Raw genomic sequence first — 14,029 nt, 5'->3', positions numbered from 1 at the left:
GCACCGCATGATAGTGCAAGGTACCACAGCCCCCACTCACTATAAAAATCAAAACAATTTCTCCAGTGCTTAGAAATACTCATTAATATCTTTTAATTCTTTTAATATGTACTCTACACATCAAATCCCAGGCAGTCCCCATCCTTACTGTTTTGCCGTTCCCTCGGGTTCTAAGCTTCATTCCATAGAGATCTATAGAATCAAAGCCCCGTGGGGTGTCTCCCCTGGAGATTGCTGGCCGCTTGGAAGAGAGAAGAGGTCTTCTATCCAGATGAAAGGAACCAGAAACTGTGGGGGAGGAAGACCCTGGGGACAGTGGGTGCCAAACACCCTTCTTCCATGCACTGTGCTTGTTTGAGTTGAAGGAATGTGAGGGATGGCACTGTCCTGGAGGCACACAGGTGGCGGGTCAGTTCATTTATTTTACACTAACAGGTAAGTGATCACATGGACACAGCTCCTGGAGCATCTTGTCATAAAACTTAGATAAATGGTTTTCCCACCAGATGTTGCCTTTTTGCATTTGCCAGAAACTCCTTTACTCTTTATCAGTTTCCATCCAGGAAAGCTGTGCCCTTCTGCACATCTACAGTCATGAAATTGCTTTCACAAACCACAAATAAAAATCACTGTCATGATTTTAGAACCATACTTATAACAGCCTCACGGCTATTCCTGTTATAATTAATACCCCTCAATATATGAGGTTCAGTCATTGGTCAAGCATCACTTAGAAAGTGATCATCCTTTCCCCAATCTCCTAGAGGTAGAAACTGGAATTGTTTGAAAATATCAGGGAAATCAAGTAACAGCTATAAAAACTAGCATTCAACTGCTACAGAGCAAAGATCCAGTAAATCTTAATGGAGCTACTTCTATTGGAAATACTGCCAATTAGTATGAAAAGAATCTAAACCCAGAACTTGCATCTGGATATTTTATACTTCATTTGTAAAGTGTGTACTTCATTTATTTTATATACTTAATGTGATCAGCAAATTCTAACTGAAAAGGAAAGAAATTTGGTGGGAAAAGGAGGTGGGCGGAAATGTTGTGGAAATATGAGTATTATAAAAGAAAGACGATAGTGTCTGTTTGTATTATAGGATGAGAAAAAGAAGATAATAGATTTCAAATAAACATATGAACCATAGGGCATGGCAGTTATAAAAACAGATTAAGAGCTAGCATGGTAACTGGACAGTTGTCAAATGCTAAACAGACAAATACAAAGAAGGTATTTGGCAGGGAAAAACTCAAGAGCACCAAGGACTTTGATTGGCCTTTGTTTTATTTGGTTCACAGGTTGCTCTTCAGCACATACCTATTTGGCTCTGCAGCCCAAGGTTATTCATTAATGTTCTCCAGCTGCATCTTTCACATCTATTTTTCTCCCATCCCTTCCTTTTTTAGACCTTTTCTGGTCACACTCCAGTGGGGGCTCTGATTTTAGGCATTAAGAGCTCTCTTTAACAGAGGAAGATAATTACAGCCCTACCAACTCTGGGGGAAAATAATTGTCGATAGATTCTCACCAACATGGTTTCCCCCTCGGTGAGAACAACAAATGGGTAGGAAAAAAACTAACTGCAGCACTGACTTGTTGCTTTTCTGAAATGATAGTTCTTAGCAGGAGCAAAACTGCATGAAGCAGAAGCCAGAATAAAGAGCCTACACCACGACCGAGGTTGCTTTCTTGACAAGAAATTAAGCATTTTGATGTGAAGGCGTTATCAAGCACACTGGCTGTTGAAAGCAAGCAGCTACAGCACTAGGACTGCTTCTGATTTCAAGATGAGGATCAAAAGAATACCTCCTTTTGAGTCCAAAATTTTCACTGCAGCTTTTGTCTTTGTGCCAAGAACTGCATTCACGGGGGAGTTCAGAATTACTTCAAAGGCCTCATCATCTTCCTCTAATCCGTCATAGGTAATTGCTATATTCCACATCTTAGTTGACATTCCTACAAGAAGTAAACATTTTAATTACTCTTTAATTGCTATTTCAATCACCTAGGTGTCAGAGAAATATATTAATTAACATGTCTACAGCTAGACTGCAGTAGCCTGAGTGAGCTATTGTACTGCTACCAACTCACTGAAGTCCTGCTGTTCTCCCAAATAATATTAAAAGGCCACATTTGTTCCTGGACAATGATTTCATTTAAATGCAAGCACTGTAACAAAAAGTAAGCTGCATTTTGCACGGGATGAACAAAAAATGGTTAGTAGATGAGATCCAAGATTTAATTTTTTCCCGACCTGCCCCTTCTCTACTTAAGAATAAACAAGTACTGCAATCTTCAAAGCTTACTAGTTTCAAAACTCTTAAGATGTCAGTAGTTGTAAGTGATTGTTGGATGATACTTCATGCTATTCATGGAACCCTTGAAATGATTGATTTCTAAAGGCAGCTGCCTCCATCAGCTGCCCCACTTCCTGAGATCTTTTCTAGCCTGCAAATGCTTTTTGTGATGATGTAATACTCAGTAGTTTGATATCCTCCTAGAGAGAATTTATGGGCTGGGAATTCTAGAAATAGACAGAGCCAAGTTGTTTTGTTTTTTTCCCTTTCTGTCTGCCTCTGTTGATGGCGTTACAATCAAGCTTGGTTTACATATCTTTGTGAACTTAATACTAAAAAGTTTTGATGTTTCAGACATATCCCGAGCCATTCTATCACCACTAAGATGGGATGCAAAGCAACCCAGAAACACAAAAAATTAAAGCTGGAAGAAACTTCTGATGTAGTCTAATCCTGAGCAGTTTCCATGATGTGGATGACAGGACATTCTCTTGAGTTTATTTAGAACAGTGGTGACAGGAAGAAAAGAAAGTACTGTTTACTGGAGAGAAAAAAGGATCAAGTTTAAGGAGGAAAAGGGTAATAAACTTATGGTTTAACTTTTCAGGACTAAGTTTTGAAAACTCTATCACTTATTTATTGTTTATTTAAGTGCTTTTATTCCCATACATTCATCTGCATAAAACTTCAAGATTTTTTTCCCTAACCCTCTGAAACCTGAGTACTTTTCCACTTGCAGACTGTTTTCTACCCATTTATGCTTCTCCGTTGCACCATCTACATGATGGCCTTGTTCTTAAAGGCAGGTCAATATAGATCTCATGATCTAATCCAAGTTGCACTGATCCCCAATTGAATCCAATGGAAAGATGGAACTGTTCACTTAATACTACTCTTGGCTGCACTTAAAAGGAAAAAAATTAAGTGTATTTGAAATAGTTTTATTTTTCAAAAATAGGCTGACAGCTAATTTCTTAGGCTTTCACTATCAACTGAATTCTTAAATCAATTATTTTCACAGTCTGCAAAAATAGAAGTTTAAGTATCTGATATAAAATATTATGTAAGTCCTACCACATAGATGAATAAATCAGTCCATCAAAATATTTTATTTTGTGTCTATTATGCATTTACCTTTGCTTTAGATGCTATGAAAAATACCAGAGGTGTAACATAAGCAAGTCTGACATAAAGGAATTTAAAATCTCTTTGAAGAGACAAGATATAAGTACGAGAAGAGTCAATTATTCAAGGCTATGTATGATTAGCTGCCAAAAGATACAGAATAGATGGCAAGTATTATATGTGTGTGGGCCCCAGAGTTGGAAGGATTGGGAGGGAAGAGATGGGAAGCCAACAGACGCAAAGGCAGGAAGATGGCGAAGCAGGGGCCTTGCTCAGGGAAAGCTGAGCAGAGTAGCCCGCAGGAATAGAGTGCGCCGAGGTGAATAGGGTGATAAGGCTGCAGCTTTTAGTCAAACTGCTGGACTCTAACTTGGTAGCCAGATTCGGAAACCACAGGCAACTGGGAAGGCTCTTGAAAATGGATGTCTTGAAAAAGTAAAATTAAAAGTGTTATGTGGGCCGATTTAGGTGCCCAGGCAGAGAGGATAGAAGATGGGAGACCACAAAGACAACCATTGTAATGAAACTGGCAGAGGGCAATAAGAGGCCGGACAATGAAGAAAACATATGATGACAAAGATTTTTACTATTCAGAGAACTGTTTTGATTCTCAAAGCTTCTAGAGTGAAGCATTATTCAAATAAAAATCCAATACAAAATATATATATATTTCCAAGCCTAACCAAAGGCATTCTTATTTTAAGATTTTTTTTTCCTATGGAGTGGAACCAGATGGTTACGGAGAAACTGTTCCAAGTTTCATTTAAGTGCTTCTGATTTGTTTGCCTGTATTTCAGCTTTGTTTCTATGCCTACCAGGTGTTACACATAGGACTAACTTTTTAGGGTAATGAGATTGGAATTAAGAACTTACTTGTTTTTTCCTTTTTCCTTCCTTTCCCACTTTCAGGGTGAAAAGTATTTATCAAATTACTGAGATTATAAGCAATTTCAGAAGGCCTGAACTGGCCCCCTATTCCCATAAAACAAAAGGTGTGGAAGAGGAGAGACTGGTGTCATTTTATGCAGACATACCCCACTTTACAGGGTAGGTCAGTTCCTGGATATTTTCCTGCAAAGCAGATTTCACCATTGAAAGACATTTTCTCAGTGATTTTTAGTAAATGCCACCTTAGAGATCTGTTCCTTTGGAAAATGCTTTGACTCTTGGAAATGATGAAAGTCTCAATTAAGAATGCAGCAAACCTTTCAAGAACTTTTTTTTTTTTAAAGCAATCATTATGTTATGAATATTTACACTTTGACTCAGATTAGTCACAAAAACTGACTGCAAAATAGTCAGGGTTAGTTTCTGGTTTGGTAAATTGTCTGCATGGCAAGCTTCCTTGAGCTTAGCACACTAGCTTGAAGTCACTCAATTTCTCTCCAGCTGCCTCCCAAGAACTCTCCGAGCTCATAACACCCCACTATCTTTGATTTCTCACTCTCTGTTTCTTCTCTAATCATGAGAACTGCTGTTTTTAAAGAAATGGACAGACTGCTTGGGCAAAAGGTGTGGGTTTGAGGATGAAGAAACCAGATCCAGGAGAGGCCAGGATTAACAAATGGGAGTAAATAAATACAGGATCTGTGGACATGGGAAACTTAAAAATTCTCTAAAGTAAGACTTTAGTTTATGATACTGTTTCTGACTAATGAGTTCCTAAACAATGAATGACCAAGTGTTTCTTTTTAATTTAAAAGATGTTTATTTTTTTTCTTAACAAGTCTAAATAATCTCTAAAATCATGACTATTTACGACCCCTAGAAGTCATTAGTACCTGCTCAAAACATCATGTAAACTCTTCTAGACAAATGGGTATTTATCTTATCTAGTGGCATCTCTAAGAAGTAGCTTTCAGAGATTACTCTAGTGTAATACATTTCAGTTTCTATCAATCCATACAGAGCACCTGGTAGGCTGCTCAAATCTACTGAAAGCCAAAGTCACTCAATCTTGTAACAAACAGACCTCAAGTAATAAAGATGACATATGACAAAGACTCTTGGCTCTTAGAAAGTGAAAAGGTTGGAAGTGCCTTAACATGAAGTATGAAAAGAGCCTTCTGCAATCTGAAGATAAACATTAATACACAATGGGAATAGCCTAAGCGATGAACTTATGCAGGTCAGAAACTTACATATCACAGGAAGGAAGCCAACAACTATATTTGGGTTGTTGCAATGTAAATTTAAGACTCATTGTGTGAAGCTAAATTTTGTTACTCAATAATCCATATATTGAAGTTCTGATTCCCAGTATCTCAGAATGTGACCTTATTTGAAAATCAAATGGTCTTATAAAACGGGGAAATTTGAACAGAGACACACCTAACAATGAGAATACTGATACGGACATGAAGATGGCAGATGCCAAAGAACGCCGAAGACTCAGCAAACCACTAGAGAATGGAAGAGGCATGGGACAGATTTTCTCTCACTGCCCTCAGGAGGAATCAAATTGCCAAAACCTGGATCTTGAACTTCTGGTCTTCAAAACAGTGAGAATATAAATATCTCTTTTTAAGCTGCCTGGTTTGTGATACTTTGTTAGGGCTGTCCCAGCAAACAAATACTCGTCAAACATCATGCTGCTTGTAATGAACCCCAGAAAGGCACTTCTTTTCTATGTTTAACATTAAAGTTGTCAGTTTCAGAGAGTCAATGGTATCTCAGCCTTTTTTTATTTTTTTTTGGCCTTTGCCATATGGCAAGAGTTTGGACTTGATGGTATGTACTCAGCACAGAACACCTCCTCTGCAGGAGACCACAAAGACGTAGGTCCAGGCTGCTTCCCAAGGCCTTTTCCATTTGTCCCTGGACCAGTGATTCAGAGCAGAAGAAAGGAGAGAGAACCATGCAGAGCAGTGAGTGACTGCTACCTGTCCCCACTGAAGGAAGCCAGGGAAAGAAGGCATGGCTCCAGGCTCAGTTCTTTAGGCACAGTCCCCCAAAGGGTGTCTGTCTTTCGTCTTTCAACCGAAAGTCTCCTTCTTCTTCTACCTGCTGAGGATTCTGGGAACTCTTCAAGGATTTTCTTTAGCCAGAACAATGGCTCATCCTTTGGGTCCCAATGTGCTATGAGTAAGTTGTTTTCATGTCAGTATTTCCCACCTGATAGAACATCCTTGAGAGTAGGCACTACATTTTTGTGCTCCCTTTTGCACCTAGCAATGTTTTTTCACAAATTGAATGCAAAGTATGTGCTATCTAATTAAATAATAATTTCCCCTGGAATCTCTTCATATCAACCTATTCTAATAGAAATAATTTAGAAATTTCCTTTAGGAATCCATGTGACTATAACGTTCTCAAAATTTCCATCAAAATATGAGGCAATTAAATTATTTCAGTTTTTAATAGCTTTTAAAATGACATTATTTTTTCCTGGATTTTTGGATGTTTGCTTTGATATTTTATATTAATTATGATCTCATTTTGAATAAATATACACTTGTAATAAATAAAATATAAGGGGAAAAACCTCAAGTCCAAATCAATCTGTGAGTCTCTGGTTGGCTGAAGTTGCATAATGTTCTATCTTCTCCAAAATCTCCAGACACTCTTACAAGAACATGAAACAAACTGTAGACACAAAACATACCTGGGTCAAACTGAACCAGTTTAGAGGGAGTCATGGTAAAATCTTTTCCAGTTGTAGCTGACACTTGGTTGACCTTAAAAAAAAAAGGTTTTTTTTAATGAAAATAAATATTCTATAATAGAGAAACCTCTAATCTTCTCTCATACTAGACTACACTTACTCTTAAAATCTGTTTTTAATGTAACACATTTTTTATTATACCATTTTTGATCCAAGCTACATGGTTCTTCCTTAAAGTTAACATTTTCTAAACTAATGTCAATGGATGTAAAATGTATTTTTGCTTCTTCTTCATAAATGATTCAGTTATTAGAGGAAATAACATGAATTTTAAACAATATGTTTCTCTTTGTTACAAGTAGGATTTTATTCCATTACCTTCCCTTAATCCCAACCTTATTCTGAGATACTGCCTCAGAGGGAAGGGTGCGGGAGGAGTGAAGAGGAGCAGAAACTCAGGAACTCTGACATCTGCGCACTGGTTGACCAGCCAGCTAGCGGTCTCCTGTGAACTTCAGGGCACTGAAAGCCTTTAGACTGGAGTCATTAAAGCAAGTCTGCTCCATTTTCCTGTCTGAATGAAACCGTTCCTCTTCACGGACATGAATGGGGACTTCGTGGGAATGACAGACCAGGTGAGAAACACCACAAAAGCAAACCACATCCAGAATTGAGAGGTTCTACCAAGTAAGTTGCAAAAACAGAAAAACAAAAATTGCTCTAGTTTAAAGAGACTACTGATTGATGTCCTGTTCCCCATTCCTAGGGCTAAAACCAGAGGTGGTTTAAGGGCTCAAAGCCATGGCCTTAACCTCCCCCAGAGACAGCCTAAATATGCGTATGTTAAGAACAGTGTCCTTGTCTTAAAAAGAGGTCATCGAATGAGAACCCTATGGAAAGCACAGGCAGCTATCACTTTTGCATTTTTTTAGATGTTTTAAGATGGTCAGGAAAGTAGGTTAACATATTTCTTTACTTTCTTACAAAGGAATAAAACGCGTGATTAAAAACTCTAAAATTCCTATTTCTATGGCCTCAGACATTATCTCCATTTCTAATCAAAGGCTCTGCCATCTGCCAATGGGTCTGCAGTGGAAACATTTTGCTCAAGAAGAGTATAACTTCCTAAAATCCCATTTGCTCTTTGCCTATGATGCCAAGGCTCTCCTGAAGAATCTTTCCTCATGGAAAGGCAGCCCATCATACACCTGTACCCACCATATGCCAGAGTTACATAGCCCGGCATGGTTCTTGCACATGCAATTACCTAGTATTTACTGCCACAGAGTTTACAGAATCCTACATGGAAAAAGAAATGGTGTGAGGTGAGGTGGTCGGAGAAACCAGTGCGGTGAAGGTGCATGATTCAAACCAGGGAAAACAATACGGGTGAAGTGCTTCCTCTCTCCCTGCGCCTAGCCAAGGGGCGAGTGCGCACTGGGATGAAGCAGCAGGCTGTGTGCTGTGGGTAGTTGTTCCTGCAGAGACTCAGGCCTGTGTTTGGTGAAGGTCTGCACACTCAGCTCCCAGTTCATGGTGTGCATTCAGCTTAAGCAGACAAAAGGTTCCATGTCACACCACGGAGGTTCTTTCTGCCTGGCAGGGCTGAACGGTAGTGTGGCCCAAAACTCCAGACTCAACCATATGCTGCTTTCTATGGAGGACCAGAGGACTATTAGAAACCCATCCAGGCAGATTCTTTTTTTTTTCTACAAACGATCTGCCAGAACACTATAGGGCATACCACATTGTCTAATGTTTTAACAACAATAAATCACCCACACATCTGGGGAAAATAACTGATGTCCACTGAGAAGATAAATAAGGAGTCTTGATATGGTAGAATTTAGGTGCACAAGGTTCTGAGGGTGATTTGAATTTATCATTGTAATTGAGACTTAACTGAGATACCTTTTTTCTTTCTTGCAGAAGCTAATACTAGTGTCCTTCATTACACTGAGAGGGGGTTCTTATGGCTCACTTGCTGCCTTTGGGATATAAAAGCTTTTCATGCTTTCAGTCTCTTGAAATGCTATTGTGAAAGCAACTCCCCAAAAAACCCTTCAATTCTAGAAACCATGGGCTATGTTTCAGGTCCATGTCAATAAAAAGGAATATCAGTTGACTAATCCCAAAGTGATTACTGAAAATTCCTTATATTTTAAGGTGCCTGTATTGAAATATGTTCTCTTAATTTTATATGACTTAGGGACTCTTAAGATAGGTTTGACCCTTGATTTTCCTTATCCACTGAGACCAGAGGAAGTGCTCCTGGTGCATCCTAAGAGAAAGCCATTTAGGGGCTGAAATTCGTTCCAAGTGTCTCACAGAATGCCTTGCCTAGGACATTCGTTTCCAAAGCACAGTCTAGCCCAGTTCGCTAGTTTGGCTATATCTCCCCATGAAATCAAACTTCAACAATTAATAACTACAAGTGGGTTAGAAATACCATATCTAGGAGCTAAGGAAGCTAGATTAAGGATGGAGGGACAAGGAGATTTTGTATCTAGAATTTCCAGGTTGGTGTGGCACACCGCAATTTTACATTTCCTTGGTTACTCTGATTTTTTTCTAAGCCAATAATCAAAGGCATCAACCGGCAACCTAAGTTTTAGCTCAACAGTTTTCATTTTAGAGTTGTTACCTTTACGCTCACAAAGGCCGAGTCCGTGGAGTAGCCTCTTCTGGTAATTTCCAAGGGCAACATGCCCACGTTCTCACAGACCTCATATTCAGTCTGTGACCATTCAATGTGAGACCACTTCAGCTCCAAGCTGCGTATGAGAGAAAAAGAAAAAGGGAAATCATAAGAAATCCATGTAAATTACTATAACGGCCCTCTGCTGGGTGGGAGACTGAACCACCAGTGCACATCCTGGTGACAACAGCAGTTCATCAACCTCCACCAATGCTAAAAATCCTTACCTTTGCTTGCTACATTTTAGTTCTCAGAGAACTTTTACTGACCTTATTGCATTTAACTCTCTCTTACAACAACTCCACGAGGTAAACTGAGAAATTACTAGACTTCTATCTTACACATGCAGAAACTAAGGTTAAAAGACTGTCGGAGTTCCCACAGTTAGTAATGACCAAAAGAAAAAAAGGACTCAAACCTGAGTATTCTGAAGGGAGAGGAAAAAGCAGCTGTGAAGTTCAAGGAGACATTGACTTTGGGAAAGAACACTGATACAAAAACTTCTCTCTTATCTTTTGTCCTTCTTCATTGGTACACCAGGAACTGTTAACCAACACAGTTGGTTTTCTGAACTTGGGTTCAGTTAAATAACCAGTTATTTTTGAGGATGTGCCTAAGAATTAAAATGTATAGGTGTTTTGTAACCATTACCTGTTCCTTCTTCTGCGCATAAAAAAGGGCTGTCCCTCCAATGCAGCTATACAACTGAACAAATCTAATACCGTGTTCTCCCTTTTCCCACAACACATTTACTAAGTCCAACATTTAATGGAAACCGTCTTCTTTAGTCCTCATATAGAGAGAAACTTTTCTTTCTTTTTTTTTTTTTCAGAAAAAGAAACTAAGAGAGATTAAATAACTAGTTCAAAGACAAAAAGCTATGGCAAAGCTTATTGATAGCAGAGAGACGAACTTCCCAGCACGAATCTGAAGCCAAATGCTTTATTTCTCCTCTACCATCCTTCTTCCCATTTGAAGCTTATGACTCTTGTGTTTGAGCTCAAGTAGAAAAGTATAATCACATCTTTATTCTAAAATAGTTCCCATTGTGAGGTTAGAAAACTTAAAATGTTTCACCCAGACATGTTTTCATGGTTTTTACCCCTGTAACCTTCGGCCCTGTGCAAGGATACCAGCAATCTTCGCTACGATCATTTAACACACTTCCACGGCTTTGTTGCACTCATTTCCCTTTCATTCCACATTTACAAAACCCACAGTGTTCTTGCTGTATTTTCAAACTTCCAATTGGATTCAGACTCTTTCCTTTAGATTTAACATTTTTAAAATAACTTTTTTCTTGCAGAATTAGAAATTCTGGGTGCCCAGGGGATGCAGAGTTCTCAAGTCCCCCAGGCTCCCGGCTTTCCTGGGCACCATTCCTGTTAGAGAGTCATTTACTGCCTAATAACCACTCCATGTCCTTACACCAGTCATGAGTCACAGGCACAGCCTATCTATTAAGTTCACTAGCAAAACAGACTCACTAGTACTGTCTCCTGCTCCAATGACTCTGACCAGTGGGACAAGTGTGGAAGCATGCAATTATTGCAGAGGCTCAGAATTCCTATGAACATAGATGTTTACTTATCAATAGATATGAATGTATTGTTACTGGCAAGCTAGGCTTCATAATTTGGACCTAAAAACAAGACACTTAGTTAAATAGTATTAGAAACCTCTTGGGTCTTTAATGCACCTAAACTCAAATCTGGCATGAAACAGATCAAGAAATAAAGAAATAAATGACTGAGCTTTCAAAAAATACAAGGTAACAAGCAACAATGATATTATAAATGCCAATAGAAATAACATTCTATTATTATCCAAATTAATTCTGTTATTATTCTATGTTGCAATGAATTTCTAAAGGATCCAGCTAAAGGAGAAAAAAATCAGCAAAAGAGATTGGGAAAAAATATGAAAAAGGAAAGAAAGGAAGCAATGGGAATGTGTGAAATAGATAAATATGGTTAATTTCAGCTAAGTTTCAGTAAGGTTCAATGTCCAGTCTCCTGAGAATTTACCCATTGCTAATGCTAACCATGACAAGAAAAATTCATCAATGTCACTGTGCAGATCCAAAGCACCTCAAGGCCTAAAGCTAAATGCAGTTTGATTGCTGATCTGGATCAATAAAGGGGCTCTGCAGAATGCTGTTGAGCTTCAAAGCATAAAGGGTCTTGGCATTTGGGAAAGCGCCTGCATTTCCCTGATGCACTATTAGAATACCACCTAATGCTTAGAGATTAAGTTTGTCATTACACAATGTTCTATTTTATTTTCTTGAAACTCACTACAAATAATAAAGACCTATTGAAAAGCCATAAAATTTAAGCCAGGCTATATACTTCCCAGAAAATAATATTTAAATTGCAAAGCACTTGCATAGCTATGGGATATGTGCAGCACATGTTTTCCATGTTCTGTTGCTGCTCTTGTTTTTGTTTGCAGTACTGTATATGAAAAGACCTTTCTACACCGAGACTATGATTGCTTAAACTCTACACAAACACCTGGAGCAAAAGTAAGAGATATAGTCAATCACTTAGGAATTCTCCCTGTGAGAAGCCACACAGCTGTGTGCTTGACATCATGTAGATAACCAAATGTGGGAGCCCATGAGGGAAATTTGGAAAGCTCTGGAGGTGTATGTGGCATGTAGACAATGGTTGGTTAAGCCTGCCCATTATAACGATCCCTCCCTTCCACTATTGCTAGTGAGTAAAGCCCATCCTAAGGCCAGAAATGAAGTCGGACTCACTTTGGTAATCATTTCAAGTCATTCAGCAGGAGGTGAGAACTCCGTTAGTTCCCAGGTCAGGGTTTCTCAACCTTGACAGTATTGCCATCGGGACAGGATAATTCTTTGTTGTGGGAGGCTGCCCTGTGCATTGTGAGATGCTTAGCAGCATTCGTGGCCTCTACCCACCAAATGCTGTGGCCCTGCTCCTCTGCAATCATGACTCTCAAAGTCTTTCCTGACACTTCCAAATGCCCCCTGGGGGGAAGTCATCCCCAGCTAAGAAACACTTCCCTAAGTGATTTGGGGGCACTTATCACCATAGAAAATTTGACTTAATGTGAAAATTAAATTTTGGTTCTCCAAACCACTGTTGTGAATGGAAGACGTAGGGTTAAGTAGTGGGAATTAAATTGGATTAGAAGTCTTGAGGTTTCCACTCCCTCTGTCACTCACTGACTCTAAGTCAGACACAAGAAAAGCTGTTTAAAAACTCAATTTAAAACCACAACCCATCCCCCAAGTCCTGCGGTTGTGATTCTGCTTATCCTGACCAACTTCCTCATTTTGCAAAGTATCTATCACATACTTTTTAAACATACTACTTGATTTACTTAGATACTGTGTATGCCCCAGATCAAAAGGGGTCTGTTTCACTGATGTATTTCCAATTCCCTTTTAGCGTGAGTAGGATATAGTAAGTACTCAACAAATATTCATTAAATGAATCTTCTTTAGTTCACTGTTTCCTAAGTTAAGTTGAACACCAAAACTTTTTTTTTTCTCCACAGCCCTATTAAATTCAGATTTCACACAATTTGAAAAAAATGCTAGGCTGGTATGATACTCATATGTACTTTCTGGGCCCTGACTTATTCTGGTTTTTTTCACTATTACTGGAATTTATTAGAGAGAAAGATGGCATTGAAAAAAGAGTATTCTGGGAGACTTCTGGCCAAGATGGAGGTGTAGACAGACATGCTGCATCTCCCTCCACAACTAAGAAGGAATACAACTACCTCAAAACTAGAAACAACCAGAAGTTACAGAAAATCAAACTGCATGGAAGTCCAGCAAACAAAGATATAAAGAAGAAATACTCATCCAGACAGGTAGGAGGGGCGTAGCCAGGGCGGAGAGGACAAGGTGTGGTGGCGGCGGCAGTGGTGGCAACAGCAAGCTGGTGGAAAGCATAGTCACACGTTTTAAAAAGTCAGGAGGTACACCTGGGGAACTTTCCAAGCTCCTCACCAGACCTCGAAGCTCATGTTCCCAGCACTGGGGAAAATCAAGCCTCATTGCTTCTGACTGTGCACACTAGTGTGGGTTGGGCTGAGGGCAGAGGTGTCGGTCTCTCAGCAGAGGCCGCTTGTTTAAAGGGCCCCCATGGTCCTAGAATGTCTTCAGATCCACCCACTCTGGGAATGACAGCCAGGGCCAGTGTGGAAGTGGGAGAGGTGCCTGGAAAAGGGACGAGTGCTGGGCAGGAGGCATTGTTCCTTCTCAGACCCCTCCCCCACATACAGCACCACAACATAGTGAAACAGGTGGCCCT

The 14,029-nt window shown here is 39.4% G+C and overlaps 1 protein-coding gene across 1 annotated transcript in view; it reads right to left on the bottom strand.

The window, feature by feature from the left end:
* Positions 1-14,029, bottom strand: part of FREM1 (FRAS1 related extracellular matrix 1) — a 165,517-nt gene that overhangs the window by 15,718 nt on the left and 135,770 nt on the right. Inside the window, exons 28-31 of the mRNA XM_090274092.1 lie at positions 9,678-9,807; positions 7,034-7,106; positions 1,814-1,963; positions 149-387 (exon numbers count right to left, since the gene is read on the bottom strand). Coding sequence (XP_090130218.1) covers positions 149-387; positions 1,814-1,963; positions 7,034-7,106; positions 9,678-9,807 — 592 coding nt within the window. The remainder of the gene's footprint in view (positions 1-148; positions 388-1,813; positions 1,964-7,033; positions 7,107-9,677; positions 9,808-14,029) is intronic.

The sequence above is a fragment of the Furipterus horrens genome, unplaced genomic scaffold (assembly GCF_987537825.1).
Source record: "Furipterus horrens unplaced genomic scaffold, mFurHor1.1.pri manual_scaffold_4, whole genome shotgun sequence".
Classification (NCBI taxonomy): Eukaryota; Metazoa; Chordata; class Mammalia; order Chiroptera; family Furipteridae; genus Furipterus; species Furipterus horrens.
This window is presented reverse-complemented; position numbering and strand designations above follow the sequence as displayed.